General features: G+C 53.1%; 2 protein-coding genes across 2 annotated transcripts; both read left to right on the top strand.

Moving 5' to 3' along the window:
• The first annotated feature begins 8,994 nt into the window (after positions 1 to 8,994).
• Positions 8,995 to 10,616, top strand: LOC130585866 (uncharacterized). The gene is given in 4 exon segments (XM_057386537.1): positions 8,995 to 10,133; positions 10,135 to 10,226; positions 10,229 to 10,326; positions 10,539 to 10,616. Coding segments are annotated over 4 exon segments (1,389 nt in total). The 5' UTR covers positions 8,995 to 9,012.
• Positions 10,617 to 14,026: 3,410 nt separating this feature from the next.
• Positions 14,027 to 18,788, top strand: KCNJ4 (potassium inwardly rectifying channel subfamily J member 4). The gene has a single exon (XM_057388354.1). The coding sequence runs from the start codon at positions 14,076 to 14,078 to the stop codon at positions 15,351 to 15,353; it is 1,278 nt and encodes a 425-aa protein (XP_057244337.1). The 5' UTR covers positions 14,027 to 14,075; the 3' UTR covers positions 15,354 to 18,788.
• Positions 18,789 to 19,084: the final 296 nt, after the last annotated feature.

Genomic DNA, 19,084 nt, shown 5'->3' with positions numbered 1-19,084 from the left:
AGGAAGAGTGTCAGGGAGAGGGGGGATCTGGGGACTGGAGCAGGGGGGCAGCAAGGGGCACGGGCAAATCATGCCTGAGAAGGAGGGAGCCAGGCAGGAGGGGGAGACCTGACCCCGTCGCTGAGCCACGAAGGCACATCAGCACTCCGTGGGATGGACGCTCCTGGGAGAAACAAATTCTGAGAGGCAGAGGCAGAAGGAGAGCGCTGGCGTGGGCAGGGCAGAGTTAGGAGAGGAGCAGGTCGCAGCGGAGAAGTAGCTCTTCGGCTGGGAAAAAAATAAACCTAGGCTGGAGGCGAGTGAGGGCTGCAGAGAGACTTCCCTGATTCCTCCGATCCGGCTGAGGCATTTCATGGTGAGATGGAGAAACCGGCCGCTTTCCCCTTCCTCTGATGTTGGCTCGGCACGGCTGGAGCAGGCGGCAGCCCTCGGCAGGACCCGGGTAAGAGGCGGTGCCGGGGCGCGCTGCTCTCCTCACCGGCATGAGAGCGGGAAGGGTTTTTCTCCCTTAGGAAAATAATGTATTGTTTCACTYGCGTTCGCTCTGAGGAACAGCTATAAATATAACTTAGGGAGAGATGCGTGGCTTCGTGCGAGCGTGCCAGTGAATAATAAAGTTGCCTGTGTTCATGGCGTATTCTCGCACGGCTCCCGGGGCGGACGCGGGCCGAGGGGCAGGGGTGGGCACCTGCCTCTAAACCTCCCCAAGTTCCCTCCCCGCCCCCTTGCCACCCTGACTTTTGGGCGCTTCGCAGGTAACTTCTTCATTTTTTCAGCTCCCCGTGTTTTCTTAGTGTCTTCTCGCCCCGGCTGGGTCTTGCTCACCTTTTGTTTCTCCTGCTCTGCGCATTGTTCTCTGTGCTGGTCCCGGCCGTTTCACAAAGAAGGCAGCTGGAGACCTGCTCTCCCAGCYCTCCAGTGCAAATGGGGCTGAAGTGGATGTGTTCATTCTGCTGCTGCCTGTGGAGCTTTGTGGGCTCCAGACCTTCCCCCTCTCTCCCTCACCTTCTACCTCTCCYAGTCTCACCATGGCTGATGGTGCTGGTGGTGGTTCAACACCCCCCAGGTAGACACAGTGCAAAGTGCTGCATAGTGGGTGTGGGTGAAGGAGGTCAGGAGGAAGCCACGAGCAAACTACCAGAGAAACTCTGCCTTTATTCCCTGTTGGCAAGGTCAGCATCCCCACCAGGCAGGAGTGGGCAGGCAGGTTTGCGTGATGCTGGCAGATCACCTTGGACATCCCTTGCCCTTCAGCCCCCAAGGCCCTTTCTCCTGGGCAAACTGCCTGGAGTCAACCAAATCCTTCTGGCAAGAACCTGGAGTTTCCCATCCCCACTGCCCAGCCCTGACTCCATCCATGGCAAAGCAAACAGCAGCTCTGGGGCCTCTCCTTTCTCCCCTTCCTCCCCTCGGGGGGTGTTCTGTGAAGGGCAGACAGTGACAGCGCACATGAGAACGCCTGGCAGAGGTGATGTAGCTCCAAGACTCCCCTTGACCCCTGCTCTGTGCCCTCCTTGGCTTCTCGGGAGGAGGCATCTGCAGGATGCCTGGGAGGTGTGGAGATGAGGCCAGGGCTTGGGGTTATCCAGAGGCTGGGAGGGATCAGGCAGCTGCATGTGGAGTTACATCTTGACAGAGACATGGGAATGTGTCCCTTCTCCATTCATCACCAGAAGAAGCACCCACAGAAGCCTGAGACACCTCGGCACTTGGCCACTCCTGTTTGCAGCCACTGAAAAGAATTAAAAGTGCAGGGAAAATGTGTGCCTTAGGAGGGAAGCATGAGTCTGGTGGGGCCAGGGGGTGGAGGATTAGAGGACCCATGGTGAGGATGGCCACAGAGARGATAAACTGGAGAGGGCTCATCTGGAGGGAAGTGGGTTTTCTCTCCTCCACCTTTTTCATCTTCCCCCTGTTTGGGTGCTAAGATCAAGTGCCCCGACGTGTGGTGCTGGTTGGGGGCTGGCATTGGTCCTTGCCCCTTGCAGTCCCCTGCCATGGTTTGCAAGGAAAACCGGAAAGTGAGGAGGTGGCTGGGAAAAGACAGGGTTACCTGGCAGGACCAGTCCCCACTGACCCCTCCAGCCTTTCGGCCACCCCAAGCTCAGCCATCGGCCACGCCCAGAAAGCAGCTGCATCCCTGGCGCGGGGTCGGTGACAGGAGGGTGCCAGCCTGGGGAGGAGGGCACGACGATGGATGCCCGAGCCCACGGCGCTCTGACATCAGTGCAGACGCAGAGCGGAGCAGTTAATGGCCCTCTGCCCCCAGCGAGTGCCCCTATCCCGCCTCGTTATTGCGCCGGGCTGGCTTCACCCGGCCGTGCGGCCAGCAATCAATAGATGGATGCTGGCGTCTCAGCAATCGATCCCTTACTCATCCACGCGGCTCCCAGCCTCCCGTTGGCGCTCGTTTTTCTGTGAATGGCRAGGGCTGAGTGAAGCCGTCTGCGCTTGCCTCGCTGCTCTGCGAAACTGAGTCAGGCTGAATTCCTGCTTCTTGACGTCGCTGCTCCTGTGTCCCTTACCGGGGCAGGGAGCCTCACAGGGAACCCCCATGGCGCCGGCGCYGGTTTTCCTCCCCAGACAAGGCGGTTTTAACGGAGATGGTTAGGACTGAAGCCTCTTCTTGGGACAGATGCTGATTCTCTGGCAGTGGGGAGCTTGGGACAAGCAAGGGCTGCCTTTGAGCCGGTTCTCGCCCTCAGACCTGCCAGGCTCGCTCTCCAGCAGTGAAGGTGATGCCGTGGCACAGGTAGCTGAGGGATGGCAGCCGGCTACGGCCCCAGAGACCCATGCACTTCCATGCCAGTCCTCCTGGGAGCCTGGCAGCGGGCAGCTTGCTTCAGGGACGTTTTGGCATTCACCCACTGGTTTATTTGGGGAGGAGAAGCCCACCATCTCCTAGCACTGGCCGTGCAGGCACAGYAGCACCACTGCTGCTCTCATTGGAAATTAGAGAGTGGAGGGTGGAGAACAAGACACCCTCCAGCCCGGCACTGCCCCACGCCGCCAGCCAGGGGTTCCTGCTGCCGCTCTGCCCACGCTCCTGCCACCATGGCAGTGGGTCTGCCCCTCACAATCTGGACGGCTGCTTTATTTCTATGGCAACATTTCTCCTGAAACGCTTCAGAGTAGTGCTGTTCGATAATGAGGGAAGCAGCGTCCCCCATTCTGTCCCTTACAAAAGGCTCAGAGAAATGACCCTGACAGCTCTCCTCACCTCCTTCGCTCCCTGGCGAGCGGCACCAGCATTGGTACAATGAGCTGCTGGCCTTGTCCCAGCTGCCTCTGTGCTGTCTGTTCTCCTTTCTCCTGCCTTCAGCTTTGCTGTCCCCTCTCCTCTTGCCTGCTCCGTTTTTGCTGGCAGCCTGCTTAAGCACAGATTGACCAGCTGAAAGGAGTCTTAGAGCAAGGGGATGTGAAAAGTAACTCTGTGAAAAGTAGAGGAGGATAAAGCCCCATGAGAGCTGTATAGATCGGCCCCGCCAGCAGCACGGTGAGTGCGGGGGCTGAAGGGCACTGGGGATCCCAGAGGTTGGGCAGACAGGCGTTTCATCCCTCTGAAAAGCTCGATGGCATTACGAAGAGGCGGTGCTTGCCACGGGAGTAGAAACAGCGGCCCCAGAAGTCCTCTCCTCTCCCGTTCCCGTTGTTCCCACCGCCAAGAAAGAGCCTCGTGTCTGGGTGGAGGCGAGCAGGCAGAAGTCGCGGGCAGCACCGAGTGCCAGCAGGCGACGGGCAGGTGAGCAGGCAGGATGCCCGCGGGAGGAGCAGGGGTATGACAGTAACCCGCAGGGATGGCGGGGGGAATATCGCAGTCCCGGCACTGTGCAGACGCAGCCACCGTGTCCCGCTTCGCACTGCTCTGCCTCTGCCCGATCCTGCTCTGTCGGAGAGTTGTGGGGTAGGGGAAGGAGGGGACAGTGGTCCTCCGTGACTACGTGAATTGGRCAGCACTTAGGCCTGACACCTTCCAGATGTGTTCGTTAAACCTGACGAATCAAGCTGCAGCAATACAGGTCAGCAAACCTGTAGTGAAATACTCGATCCTCTCTCCGCGGGAATGCGATTTTGMGGCTTACCTGGGATGCTCCCTCTGCTCTGTTTCTGGTGCCTAGCAGGCGTGGCTGAAGGGGGAGAAGCTGGGGCCCTTTCAGGAGGCTCGTGGCTCTGCTCAGCTCCTTGTTAGCATAGTGACAAGGGGGCTGAAGGGAGATTTTTTTCTCTGTCACCGATGGGTTAGTGCTCAGCAGCCAGGCTGGGAACTCAGCTGTCGTGCAGCAGCTGCGTGTGGAGCAGCGGCTGCAGCCTCTCTCARTCGGGGGCTTGGCGTGCAGCAGGCTTTGCCCTGGTTATTGCTMGCCCTTGCTGCTGTCACTGTTGTTATCATCATTCATAAACCATTTGCAGGCACCTGCCTTGCTGGGTGTTTGGCAGAGACACCGACAGTCCATCCCTGCCCTGTCAAGAGCACAACTGCAGCAGGCAGGCAGATGACGTGAGCCACCCTTGCCCCCCTTTTCCTGCACACCRATAATTATCCTTGTTCCCTGACTAGCCAAAAGCCATCAAGACATCCCACATTGCCAGGCAGGCACTTTGTGCTGAGGAGATGCTGAAGCACATGGATGCTGCTGGAAATGGCTTTACATCAAGGCTCCTGCAGGACAGGATGCCCAGTGAAAGGAATTCCGGGGATGTGGGGATTAGGGAAGATGCCCTTTGCACTGAGTAGTTGAGCTGGGAACCTGGAGGAGGTGACCTGAGTGCACTGCAACTGCCTGGGATGTGAGGACCTCAGGGAAGCCCCAGAGCCTTCAGTTTTTCAGCTCTTGCAGTTTTCGCATCAACTCTTCGGTCCGTGGTTTGGCAGGCAGGGTGCTGGGCGTATGTCAGCCCCTGTTTTTCCTCAGGAGCAGSTGGGACGTGGTCTGCATCCTGGCTGCTACAAAAACTTGGTTCCTTTTTGGCCAAGAACACCAACTGGGGAAGACCAGGGGCCTTCTGCGCATTTAATTTTTTGCTATGATGCCAGCTACAAAGAATAACACCCACCTACCCCATTCAACAAGGAAAAGCAGGGACTTCTCCCCAGCTGCCACTCCAGCAGCATCCTCTCCTTACAATCCTGCTCAGTCAACCCCCAGCCCCCGAGTCTTGTACCCCCAGCCCCATTTTGGCCAGAGAAGAGTGGGTGAAGGCCAGTCCGACCAGCCCCACCATGGGGTGTCCCTCATCTAGTCCGAGATCCCGAGGATCAGGCAGCTGYTCTTGCAGCGCCATTGTCTGGACGGTGCAGCCGCAGCAGGGATCGCTGGGGCGGTGTGGGAGCAGGAAGGAGGTGATGCTGTCACCTTTTCTGTGCCTCTTCCCGACTTTGTCATCCTGGGGACCTTTGTGTGGTTCCCATTTTTATCTGTTTTTTTCTCCCTCTCACTCTTTCTCTCCTTCTCTCTTCGCTTTCTTCTCTCCCCCTCCCATCAGCATGTGGGCTGATCACTGCTCAAACTTTTAATTCAGATGGTAATTGGAATAATAATACGGGCAGAATCCTTCTGGCTCCGTTGCTGCAGCTGGCTTCAGGGAGCTATGAATAGCTCTGAGTCACACACTGAGATGGTTTAACTTCAAATCATTTTGTTTTGTTTTCATATTACCCATCCTCAGGCTCCAGAGCTTCACAGGGGGAAAAAATATCCCCCTTTCTCACTCCACCCCAAAATATAAACCGGGCAGAAGCACATGAATAAAATCCTCTTTTGGAAGGGAAACTGGTCAGCGGATCATGCCTTGAGGGGCAGATGGGGACTGTTGGCACTTCATCTATTTATAATTATTGAACGAAAAGGCAGAAGTGTGTATATAAAAATGGTATAGAGTTGATTACAGCTTCCTCCCCTCACCTTCCATATGTCACTTGCCTTTTTAATACGGTAAAACTCTCCTGCACTGTGACTGTGCCTTTGCGAGTGCCCGTACAGTGCCTGGCACCCTGCCCTGCCGGCACGGAGGAGCGAGAGCTCGGCCACTGACTCTTGTGGCAGGACAGCCCCCACGGCACCGAGCTGCCCTTTGAGCCCCGGCATGAAGCCTGGGAATGATCATGTGGAATAGGCGAAGAGACAGAGTTACAGAGAGGACAGAGAGGACACTGAAAGCTGTGGGTGCACAAGGCTCTGCAAAAAGGCAAAGAGGTCCCTTCTCAGCTGCGGGTGTTTCCGCCCTGGCTCCCCGAGAGGCGAGGAGTTCATCTGCCGTGCTGTCACGGTGCCCGAGCTGGCAGGATGGGTCTGTGGAAGCTGATCCCAAGCCAGCAGCCGGTAACAGGGATAAAGGCACAAAGCGGAGCGCAACCAGCGGCTGAGGTATTGACCACAGACAGCAGGGAAGCATTTGCCAGACAACTCCAGATAAAGCTAAGACTAAGAGTGTAAAAATACCCTGGGATTTTTCCATCGCCGTCGTTCACAGTGTATGTCCCAGAGCACCAGATACGGTTGTTATAAAAAGAGAAGTGGGGGAGTGCTTTAGCGTGGACTTTTCTGTTCTGTTTCATGAGACTCTTCCATTGCAAATTTAAAGAAGGATTGACAATATATGGTCTACTCTGGCAGGGGCTGGAGAAAGCTGGGGATGTGAGAGGTGCTGGACCCCATGCTGGAGATGGATCAATGCAGACATTGCACCAGCACCAAGCACCTTGACCTTATTAGCCTGCAGATCCCTTGGAAAGGGACAGCAGCAGTGCAGCCCCACGTGTCAGCTCAGGGCCAGARCAGAACCGGGGTGGCAGCGTGGGCTGGTGCAAGGACTTGTGCTGCTGGAGCACGGTGTCACACGGGAAGGAGGAGATGACTGCAGCACCGTGGTGATGTCCCCAGCATTGCTCAATCTAAGACACAGGCAGGGGAAAGTGGTTGGGAAAGAAGGAAGTGTAGTGGATGCTTTGGGGCTGGAGGCAGCTGCTGGCACCTGGAGACCCTTCTGGGTGGCAGTTTCAGTGCTGCAAGGCAGTGGCTGTGATGTCCATGTTGCAACAACTTCCCAGAGAACTGGGGAGTTTCCAAAAGGCATGAAATGAGTGTTCATGTACACCCAGGACAGGCAACAGAGGGATGGAGAGGCATCTGTCCAGACTGCAGGCTCCTGCCTAGCATCTCTCCTTTCTGCACCCACCATCTTGCTTTCATCCCACTCCATRGCACTCCATTGCCACTGACCCTGCAGCTTTCTCCTCCACATGTGGGTCCCAGGAGGCAGAGCAAGCTCCAAAGAATGTCCTTAGGCATGCTCCAGATTTGTGTCTATGTCCTCACCCAGGCTTTCCTCCCCCTTGTCCATGTGACAGGCAGCTGCCCATTCGGGATATGAATGTAATCCAGTTCTGCTGGAGACATCTCTGAGCCTTCCCCTTTCATTTCGTTTGTGTTTCAGGTTTCCAAGCTGCAATGGGACCTTTTCACAACCATTTGAACTATGTTTGCATAGGCCCCTGGTCTTGCCAAGCTGGCATCATCGATTTTGCAGGAAGCGATGACAGCAGTGGCCCTGGGCCACCAGTTGATGAGGAGGGACAGTGACCCAGTGTGGTAGCAGTCCCCAGCCCAAAGCTTCTTGCCTGCCTGTCTGTCCTTCCCATGGTGCCACCATGCACTGTGGGGGTGTGTTGGGGTGGAAGTGGGAAATGTGTTTATTTTTGTTCGTCTCCTGGCTCGTGCCGCTCTGAATTTGTGGCACTTGCTATTACTAACACTTCCCTGTGCCAGCTGGCAGCAGGGGATGAATCAGATTGGCAGCACCACAACGTAGACCCTTCACTGGCCATCCAGCTTGGAGTGATGCCTCTGGCCAAAGTGCCGGTGACATCCCCTGTGTGTGCCCAGGGTGAGCCCAAAATGACTTCGCTGCTGGAGATGTCTCAGTATCCTGTGGGGCAGGGGTGTCCCCTCTGACCCATGCTGCCAGGACTGTCCCTTCTTAACACTGGAGATCTCAGGTGGCTTCATGAGCTGCTCTCTGCTCACTGGCAGCATCCCCATCTGGGGTCAGCTCTTCAGCCAGGAGAACTGTCTATCCTTCTGCTTACAAAAAGTTTGGTTACAGTTGTTGTGGTTTAACCACAGCAAGCAACTAAGTACCACTCAGCCCCTCTCTCTCTTTTGCCGCCCGCAGCCTCACTGGGGAGGAGAATTGAAAAGAAAAGGTAAACTTTGTGGGTTGAGATAAGAACAATTCAATAATTGAAAAATAAGCTAATAATATTAATATTGTTATTATTAATAATAATAATAATAATAATAATAATAATAATGGTAATAATAAGTCAAGAGAGAGAATAACAAGACCCAAGAGAAACAAGTGAGGTACAACTCAATTACTCATCACCCACTGACTGATGCCCAGCCTGTCCCCTGGCCCCTTCCAGGTAACTCCCACAGTTTATATACCGGGCATGATGCTCCATGGCATGGAATATCCCTTTGGCTACTTTGGACTAGCTGTCCTGGCCATGCTCCCTTCTGGATTCCTGTGCAGCTCCTCACTGGCAGAACATGGGAAACAGAAAAGTTCTTGGCTTAGAGTGAGGCACTACTTAACACCACCATGTCTGTGTTCTTAGCGTTATTCTCATCCTAAATTCAGCACACAGCACTGTGCTGGCTACTATGAGGAAAAATAATGGAGTCCTAGACAGAATCAGGACAGCAGCTGATTTCTTCCTCCCCCTCCCCTGCTTCTGACAACTCAGCACACATGGAACTCAATGACATCACAGACCTTGGAATGCTGGTGGTTCCAGTTGTCCTCAGAGCCAAGATTCAGAGGTATCTGGTTCTCCTCTCTCCCCTGAACATCTTGGTGTTCTAAACAGAGGGATTTTGGTGGCCACAAGCATTGCTGAGGCTGCAGAAGGTGTCACACTGCTTGTCAGTGTCAACAGCCTGCACCACCTGCGCTCCAGGAGGACAATTTGGATTCTCCTGCTTGCTGCAGCCCAGAGCATCCTGAAAAATGTCACAGCCATTTGGAATCTTTGGGGTAATGATGATGATCTACCCAGAATCTGAAGGCTTGAAAGATGATGATGATGATGGTGAAGATGATGACAGTGAAGAATTAGGGAACTCCAGTCACTCTGAGTGTCCTTCACCCTCGTCCAAGAGCAAGGACACCCCAGATGACAATCAGACTGAGGATCTGGGAAAACGCATCCCGTTTCCCCTAACTCCCAAGCACCCTTACATGGTGAAAGATAAACGAGTGGGGCTGGCCAAACATGCACCGGAGCTTGAGGAGGAAGGTCAGGAGTTTCAGGAACCATTTTACAAAGTCATGGAAATGTCTGAAAGCTTGACTGGAGATGAGGAGCCCAGCCCGACCTATCACCTTCCTGGGCATCAGAGGTTACCTGCTGTCCAAATGGCCACTGCAGCAGCAAATGGCTCCCCAAACTCTTTCCAGCACAGATCAGGCCAGGATTTGGGCACACAGGCCCCTGCCACACAGGCCCATGCCAATGACCACTATGTGGGACGCTCAGAAAGCACCATGGGAGCAGAGCCCCACATGCTGCACGAGGAGGCTGGTGAGGACAGGGAGTCCCCATCCCTGCACCTGACCTATGACATGCTCAAGAAGGAGAACAACATGCTCAGGTCAGAGAAYAAAACACTCAGGAACGGGGACCTCATGCTCATGTCAGAGAACTTTTCTCTCAGGCAGGTGATAAAAAGGCTCAAAAAGGACAGTGCTGCGCTCATGGAGCAGGATGTTGTGCTCAGGGACGAATACAATGAGCTCAGGAGGCAGTACGACAGGCTCAGGGGTGAGAATGCTGCACTCAGGAATGACAATGCCATGGTCAGGAGTATGTTTAATACCTTCCAGAATGACTTGAAGAGACAGGCGTGCACAGTGTCGAGCCTGCAGGATCAGCTGAAGAGCACCCACGCYGAACACGAGAGGGAAGCCCGAGAGCTCCAGTCCTTGGTCCAGCAGACTGAGCATCATCTCCAGCTAATGACCCAGAGGGCTCTGGATGCAGAAATGAAAGTGGAGAGGCTGAAGCAGAAGATCTTTGTTCTGCAAGGACAGCTGGAGAGATTCAAGCTGGGCAATGAAAACCTGAGAGCAGAGTGGCCTGGAAGCAGCGAAGCACGACATAGATTTCATCAGTCAAAACCCCCACGAGTTCATAATGGGCACAAATGGCTCCCTCAGGCAGCTCCTGCCTCAGGAATGCTGCCTGTTGTTGCTGAGGTCCTTGCATCTACCAGAAAAATGCTCAAATTTTAAGCAGAAAAAGATCTATGGGTGCAATTCTGTGTGAGTTCTATGGATCAGTGTACGGTCCGAGGCCATGGGTCTCCCACTTGCAGCCATTTGCTGCAAATAAAAGCATTTCCTTTCCCATTCTCAAATGTGCATGCCCAGACTGGTGGCCTTTATCCTTTGTGGAAATACTTTCCTTGTGATTAAGGACCGGTTGTAGGTAGTGATGTGGCTTTAGCTGCTGACACTGTGTTTGGGCACTGCAGAGCTGGCAGCAAAGCCTGCATGGTCCAGCTGTGGTGGCCTCTGTGCAAGAGGCTGGGCCACAGTTCCGGCTGACATGAGGTCCATGTGGGAGCCAGGAGGACACACAGCACCACAGGATAGCAACACTCTAAACAGCATGGTCATCCCACCCATGGCTCTACCAGCCTGAACTGGAAGTGAACAAAGCCCTTCTTAGAGAAGAGGCAAAGGGGAGGAGCAAAGATCCAGGTGTTACTGCACATGATTTCACAGAGCTTCTTAGGTCCTCCTGTCTCCCTTCTGAAACTGGCTGCCTAGGCCAGAATTCCAGCATCCCTGGAAATGGTGCACTTGTTTCTACAGCTAGGGAAAAAGGGCTGTTGTTGGTGGAAATCAATAGAAATTTGTGCATGTGTGAACTGTGGCAATGCCTTCCCTTTGGTGTTGGCATATCCAGGTTGGCTGAGGACGATGCCAATTGAAGAGGATGCCTTTCCTCTCCTGGCTGGGCCTGGCATAGAGGGGTGTACCTACACTTCCTGCCTTTGTCACATCCCAAAGTCATGTGGGACCTTTCAGTCCAAACTCGCCACGTAATCACTGCAGTTAGCTTTATCTAGCAGGACCTTCAGTGGATATGAAGTGAACTCTGTCCATCACTTCAACATTTCTAATTAATTTAGGTTACCAGCCTCATGGTCTGCTCTTGGTTTACCCAGCTGCACAACAAAAATTCCTGTATCTAGCCAAACCAACTCCATGAAGACTTGGATGTTGTAAGGCAGTGAGGGGGTGGGAGCTGGAAGAGTTCAGTGTCAAAGTGCTTTTGGGGATTTTTGGGCAGTTGGTCACTTTAATCTCTATATGGTGAATCGTTGTCTTCTCTTGGTCTCATAATACCCTTGCTCTGAGGAGCCATGTTTATGTTAACACAGAGCTTTAAATGCCTCAGGAACTGAGAGCAAGATTGCTGGTTAACCACCATCCCATCAGAAGTGATGTCTGGAGCTCCATTCTTGCTGCTTTCCAGTTTGTGGTCCTTACTGGAAAGAACTGGTGGGCACCCCTGGCCAGATGCAGCCCCATTCTGCAGCACTGATGATGAGACAAGGATGGTTCCCACCAGCTTTTCCAGCCCAGACAACATCATTTGCTGTTCCTCTCTCCTGTCTGTGCGACTATTTGTAAGCAGCCCTAAACCTTAGATCTGATCCCCAAATCCTTGGATTTTTTCCATATCTGGCAGCCACTGTTATCAGTGAGACAGGAGGAAGTGAAAAAGCTGGCCCTCTCTGCATCCACACTTTACCCTGGCTGCTGTAATCCAAAGGCTACAGTGCAGGATTAGGATGGGTGTACAAACGCCTTCCTAATCTGTGAGTCATTACCCCCTCAGTGCACTTCTCAGCAGCTCTGGGCAGGTGAAATAGGTCGGCTCYTGAGTCTTTGCTTTCCTTATTCTTCTTTTCTGGGACGACTGGGTCAGGACATTTGTTGGACATCCTCCCAGGACTCTGCTGCTRAGCTGCTCATTGGATGCTGCACAMAGGGCATGTCACAAGGTTTGCTTGCTCTAGCTGGCTTCTCCTTGGCTACCCCTAAGCTCTTCCTTTCTATCCGTTTTTTTGGGCTCTACYTATTGCTTTCCTTCTTTCATTTGAAACAAGGGGGTATATTCTGCACATCCTGGARAAAGTCCCCTCTGGGTTAGGCTTAAGCTACATTCCTGCGCTTCGTTAGCTCATGTGTGTGAGGTATTTATCTGGCTGAGCTCTGGCCTTGGTGTAAGCTCTGATATTAATATAATGGCTCAGAATGAGGGCCCTGAGAGCTGCTCAGCTGCTGTGTCCTTGATCTGGAGAGTGCTGGGCGGCTGGCCCTGCTCCTCTGCTGGCAGGAGATGCTGGGGAGTGCAAGATCTGTGGGCCATATACCCAGTTTGTATCCCTCAGCTGCTCACCTACCTGAGCCAGTCTGTGGCACCGTGCTCCAKGGAAACCTCCCAAAACACCCTGAGCAAAAGGCTGGGAGCCCTGTGCCTGCTGCTCTGGGCTGGGATGGGTGCTGTCAGGGGAGGCTCTGACTGGGTTTTGCTCTGTCCTTTCCATCCAGGTGCGTGCCCAGGAGCAATCACAATGGCAGCTCCAGTCCCAGCTTGCCAGAGGTGAAAGCTGGAGCTGCCCAGTCCCGTGTGAGCGCTGCTGCATGAGCTGCCACGCCCTGCCAGCTCCCACGGCCCCCTGACACCTGATGACAGAGTGAGCCATGGGCAGCGTCCGAGTCAATCGGTGAGTAACCCTCCTCTCAAGACCTACTGCTGCCCTGGGTGAGCTGGTCCTCTTCATCTGGCCCCTCAGACCCTACCTTCAGATTGCCTTTTGATATATTCTTCTCAAATTACCCATTGGGGCTTTCCTGTTACAAGGAATGACTCTTCTCTCTTTCTCCAAAGTAAAACATGCCATATGTAGGGGTAGTGCTTGGAGGAATACTATGCAGGAGAAGCAAAGCACCGCACGGTGCCGGAACAGAAATTCCAGATTCCAGCAGCACCACAGAAGCCAGTGTTCCCAGGAATCGCAACTCTGGCCATCAGTGCTCTCCTTGCCATGAGATGTGGAAAGAGGCCCATATTGGAGGATTCCAGCTGACATACCAACACTGTGGGGTGGAAGGGAGACACTCCCAGGGTCCTGTGAGTCTGCAGCTTGTCAGGCATGAGGGCAGAGCAATCTTCACGCTTCAGTACACTCTCTTGATTTCCTCAGTGATCAGCACATCTTCTGCCATCTTTAAGGAGTATCTGCAACTGTCACAGTGTCACATGAAGGGAAGAGTCTGAGCTGACTGCCAGGGAGGGGAGCCAGAGGGGCAAAGATCTCCCAGAAAGTGTGTGTGTAGCTTCTGCCAAGAAAACTGCCAGTGCTCTGGCTGTTGATTTCCAAATTACACCTTGGCTTTGGATAAGGGATGCTGGAAGCCACACGTGTTGCTGTGGCAACAGAATTGTCCTGAGTACAGGAAGTGTATAAACATTGCCACCACACACCATGAAATCAGCGAGCAAAGGAGAGGAGAAAATAGAAACTCCCAGCCTTGCATTATATGAGGGCCAAAATGTGGTCAAGCTGTGGGTGCTTGCTCTCAGGCTTCCTGACTGTCCCAGCTGCTGTCAGGTTTCAAAGCCTTGTATCCCTCCTCACCATAAAGGCTGGAAGGTACAACAGAGCTACTAACTGCTGCTGCTTTGCTGCCCTGTCAGGACTTTGCTAGATGCAACCTCCTGGCAGCAGCAGTCAGCAAACATTGCAGCTGATCTCCACCAGTTTGGTCAGGGTGGCACTGTGGTGCGATAATCACAGAAACGTGCTGCTGTGAAATCCTTCAGGAGGGTGGTCCTGTAGCTCTGTGAGCCACCCACACCTCCTGCCCTTGCCATCTCAGCAGTTGCTGTTGCCCTTCACATATTTCTGATGGAAGTGCTTGTTTCCTCCCTTCCCAGGTACAGCATCGTCTCAACCGAAGAGGATGGACACAAGGTCTCTGCACTGGGCAGCATGAACGGGCACAGCCGGAATGGGAAGGACCACGCTCCCCAGAGGAAGCACCGCAACCGTTTTGTGAAGAAGAACGGCCAGTGCAACGTTTACTTTGCCAACCTGAGCAACAAATCTCAGCGCTACATGGCCGACATCTTCACCACCTGCGTGGACACACGCTGGAGGTACATGCTGATGATCTTCTCTGCCGCCTTCCTGGTCTCCTGGCTCTTTTTTGGCTTCCTCTTCTGGTGCATAGCTTTCTTCCATGGTGACCTCAATGCACCGGCGGTGGCGGGTGGTCCCTCTCTCCTCAAGCCCTGCATCATGCACGTGAACAGTTTCCTGGGGGCTTTTCTTTTCTCAGTGGAGACGCAGACAACCATCGGGTATGGGTTCCGCTGCGTGACTGAGGAGTGCCCGCTGGCTATCATGGCAGTTGTGGTCCAGTCCATCGTGGGCTGCGTGATTGACTCCTTCATGATTGGCACTATCATGGCCAAGATGGCAAGGCCCAAGAAGCGGGCCCAGACCCTCCTCTTCAGCCATCATGCGGTCATCTCCGTGCGGGATGGGAAACTGTGTCTCATGTGGAGGGTGGGCAACCTGAGGAGGAGTCACATCGTGGAGGCCCACGTCCGAGCCCAGCTCATCAAGCCCTACATGACAGAGGAAGGGGAATACCTCCCCCTGGACCAGCGGGACCTAAATGTGGGCTACGATGTGGGTCTTGATCGTATATTTTTGGTCTCACCTATTATTATAGTTCACGAGATTGATGAGGAGAGCCCCCTCTATGGGATTGGCAAGGAAGAGCTGGAGACTGAGAATTTTGAGATTGTGGTTATTCTGGAGGGGATGGTGGAAGCCACAGCCATGACCACACAGGCACGAAGCTCTTACCTTGCTAGTGAAATCCTTTGGGGTCATCGTTTTGAACCAGTTGTGTTTGAGGAGAAGAACCACTACAAAGTGGATTATTCACGCTTTCACAAGACGTATGAGGTGGCGGGCACACCTTGCTGCTCAGCCCGGGAGCTGCAAGAAAGCAAGATGACCATCCTACCTTCTCCACCACCTCCCAGTGCCTTCTGCTATGAAAATGAGCTGGCACTTGTCAGTCAAGATGAAGATGAAGATGATGATGATGAAGTGGGTGTGGTGTTAGGGGGCAACACCAAAGAGGAGGGAGGTATCATCCAGATGATGGATTTTGGAAGCCACCTGGACCTGGAGCGGCTCCAGGCAACTCTGCCTCTAGATACAATCTCCTACCGCAGGGAGTCAGCCATCTAACTCCTCCAGCCTCCCCGTTCCACGCCCATTGCCCACAGCCTCCTCTGTTCCATACCCATACACTGGATAAATCCCTTCAGCACCAAACAATGCCTCCCATGATTGCACCTCAGCCCCCGAGTACACCAAGGCCTGGAGCTGTTCTGATATACCCCCTTTTTCATGAGCTCATGCTGCCTGGGAGAGGATTGAGGATGTGCTACTCTTCCTAGGTGTGCAGCTTGGGCTGGAACCCATTTCCTGCCCAGAGACATGAGAGCAGCAGGCCTGGTTTCTTGTCTCTGGAGAGGTGACAGGAGTCCCTGCCTTCAATGGACAGATTGGGACCCGCAGCAAGTGTTTCTGCTGCTGAGGCAACAGCAGACTTTCTGTCTCCTCTCACTATGGGTAGGTCCCATGGCTCTCATGGGTCATTGCTATTACTAGGAGAGGATCGATACCTAAGTACTGACCAGATGAGGATGGAAAGGAGAGTTTAGGCCTCCTGGAGGGAGTGGGGAAGGATCTCAGGCTAGGAGTTTACTTGCATGTTCGTTGCTTGTTGCATATGACTCTATATATAAAACAGAAGGAGAATTGGGATCCATATTCTTCCACTGCAAACACCAAGCTAGGAGACAAGGACACTCTACACAGGCTACTCTGCACTCTCCTTGGCTTTTGGTGTCTGTCACCTCCAGAAGCAGCTCAGCTCCATGGACTCACACCCAGTTGTCCCAGTCCTCTCGAAAAATGTGTCCTGCTCCTCTCCTGAGATACCTGGCAGAGGAGGCAGGGCCCTGTGCTTGCCACACTCAGACTGCTCCCCGGCACAGCACAGCCGGGATGACAGACAGGTGACCTGACTGGACAGCAGACCCTCCACTTGCTCCTTTTGCCTCCTCCATTCTTCTCCCTGCTGCCATCAGCTGTAAAACTGAATTTGTAACTATTTATTTTTAATAAAGTCTAATATCCCAAGGGGAGGTTTGGAAGCAAAGGACAGACCCCAAGGCTGCAGCCTGGTATAGAGACTGGTGAGGATTATTAGTGCTGGTGTTTGTTGTTTGCATGGAATTGGAGCCTGCAAGCTCCACCCTGAGGGCTCCCTGGTTCTGAGCCTCTCTTGTAAAGACCTGCAATAAGAGGCCACAGAATTTGCTCAGGGAGAAGGTCATACAAGTGTAGGTATGGAGGGAATAATTTGCATTAAAATTACCAATAGTATGGGTTAAACAATCCTGTTTGCTTTGGAGATAGTGAGAGTTTTGCCCAGGGAAGGGTTATAGATATACTTGGTAAAGAGGCAGAGATGTGCATGACATCGCTTTAGATGGAAGGCTCAAAACCTCATAAAAAAACCCAAAGCCTCTCTTTTTGCTAAAAGCAAGTGGAAAGAAAACCAAAGCTAGACCTGGAACATCAGTTTGCAGTCATTAAATGAAAGAGGTGAAAACTTGATGAGCACTTTCCTTCAGGAGCAGCAGAATCACCCCTTCAAAACTGCAAATGAAATGAGGATAGAAAGACAAACAGGGAGTTCAGGAAGCTGCTCTGGGCACCCAATAGCTGTGTTATGGTGGGGAATGGCTGAGGAAATTATGTCCCACCTAATCCCTGATCTATAAAGCAGAAAAAAAACATCTCAATATCAATTTGGAATCGGTTCAAGAAGCAAAAGGAAGTAAAGGGAAGAAGCAGAAGGCTAAGGAGGAAATAGCAGGACTGAGAGGAAGAAACAGACACAGCAGGCAGATGGTGGAGAAGGAAGGGAAAAACAAGAAGAGAAAGTGAGGTTATATGGGAGTGCATTTGAGWAAGAGCACAAATAACAAAACTTTTATAGACTCAGACATGGCCATTTCTTGGTTCTGTGGGAGAGCAGCTGTCCTGCCCAGTTTTGCTCCATTCACCGGAATAATTCCRTTCACCACCGCTCTCTGGGCCCAGCCATGCAGCCAGTTTTCCACCCATTGRACAGCGCACCCATTCAGTTTCTCCAGGCAGCCAGTTTCTATTGGGCAAATGCTTTGGGATACTGTGTCAAAGACTTTAGGGAAGTCCAGGTAGACGATATTCACAGCCTTTCTCTCATCCAGTAAGTGGCTCACTTTGTCATAGAAAGAGATCAGGTTGCTCAAGYAGGACCTGCCTTTCCCAAACCCATGCTGGCTGGGCCTGATTCCCAGTCTGTGCTGCATGTGCTATATGATGGCAAGATAAACTGCTCCAYGACATTTCCTGGCACCAAGGTCAGGCTGACAGGCCTGTATAGCCCCAGATCCTCCTTGCAGCCTTTTTGTAGAAGGGTGTCACACAGGCTAATCTCCAGTCACCTGGGACCTCCCTGGTCAGCCAGGACTGCTGATAAATGACAGAGTGTGGCTTGGCAAGCTCTTCTGCCAGATTTCTCAGTGCCCTTGGGTGGATCCCATCCAGCCCCACAGACWTGGGAGGGTCTAAGTGGTGTAGGAGGGTCACTGAGCATTCCCTCCTGGATTATAATGGCTTCACTGTGTTCCCTGTCCCTGTCTTCCAGCTCAGGGGATTGAGTACCCTGACGACAACTTGTCTCACTATTAAAGACTGAGGCAAAGAAGGCATTAAGTACCTCAGCCTCTACCTCGCTCCTGTGGTGATCCTCGGCTCCAGAGCCCATCTGCCAGAGCAGTTTTCCTCAGAGCCTTCACTGAAATGGTGGATATACTGGATTTTGAGTGACCGCCATCCAGTTCTGCTGGTGCTGAGGAAGAGCTGCCTCTCCTCAGAGCTCCAATGCACCCCACCTGGGTACTGGGGGGCCTTTCTCAGCACTAAATTTGAGGGTTTGCTGGTTTAGGAAATGAAGTCACTCCCTCCTTTCATTGCTTATTTTCCCCTGAGGTAGTAAACAGAGGCTGGTATTGACCTGGCTTTTAATACAGCTTTCAGAGTCGTGTGCCTGCCACTGGCCATGGAAACAAACTAATGGAGCGAGAGAGAAGGACTTTGCGTGTGAGGACACGGGCATTCAGGACACAGGCTGGGGTGGTGGCCTCCAGAAGAGGGGGAACCCTCATGCCTGGGCACCCCTGTCACTGATGTRCAGCATCCTTTGGAGGCAGGTGGCAGTGCTTGGTGGCAGTGAAGTGCTCACAGCTCTTGGGAGGCTCGTCACCAAGGAGCAAGTGTGCAGAGGTGCCAGGCAAGGATAGTGCACCAGGGCCATGGGCATGCACAGCTGGAGTGGCTGGGGCAACARACAGGCCAGCACTGCCACTTCTCACTTCATCTGGAAAGATGGGACAAGATTGCAATAAATCTAAGGGAACAATCATTCAGCCATACTGGTTCCAGCCCCRTCTGTGTGTCTGAACTTTCTGGACGTTTTCATGTCATGTGTGGCATCACAGTGGAGAAAACAGTGAGGCATTGAAGAATACTCAGCTAAACCCCTGCTGTTTATAATAAAATTGCAAGAAAGATTCAATGCTGTCAGATCATTAGAGAGGGGAGAGAGAAAGGGGTTGAGGGGAGGGCGCAGAGGGAAGGAGAGAAACAGACAGTGTAGGAAAACAGAGGTGATGGGTAAGTTCCTGCCTGTCAAACACTCCTCATGAAGCTGTGCTGCTCCTGCCACACACAGCCCCTCCAATGACATGGTGCAGCCACTCCAGAGGCTGTTCCTGCACGTTGCACACGTGCCCACAGGCTTTGCTGGCACATAGCAGCAGGACATGCTTCTGCACAGGTGCTTCTTTACCTGCACATTG

This window comes from Malurus melanocephalus, unplaced genomic scaffold (assembly GCF_030028575.1).
Source record: "Malurus melanocephalus ecotype Western Australia unplaced genomic scaffold, MMel_1.1 scaffold_17, whole genome shotgun sequence".
Taxonomy (NCBI): domain Eukaryota; kingdom Metazoa; phylum Chordata; class Aves; order Passeriformes; family Maluridae; genus Malurus; species Malurus melanocephalus.
This window is presented reverse-complemented; position numbering and strand designations above follow the sequence as displayed.

Coding starts and splice junctions, on each gene's coding strand:
- KCNJ4 (XM_057388354.1), top strand. CDS start 14,076: ATGAACGGGCACAGCCGGAATGGGAAGGACCACGCTCCCCAGAGGAAG.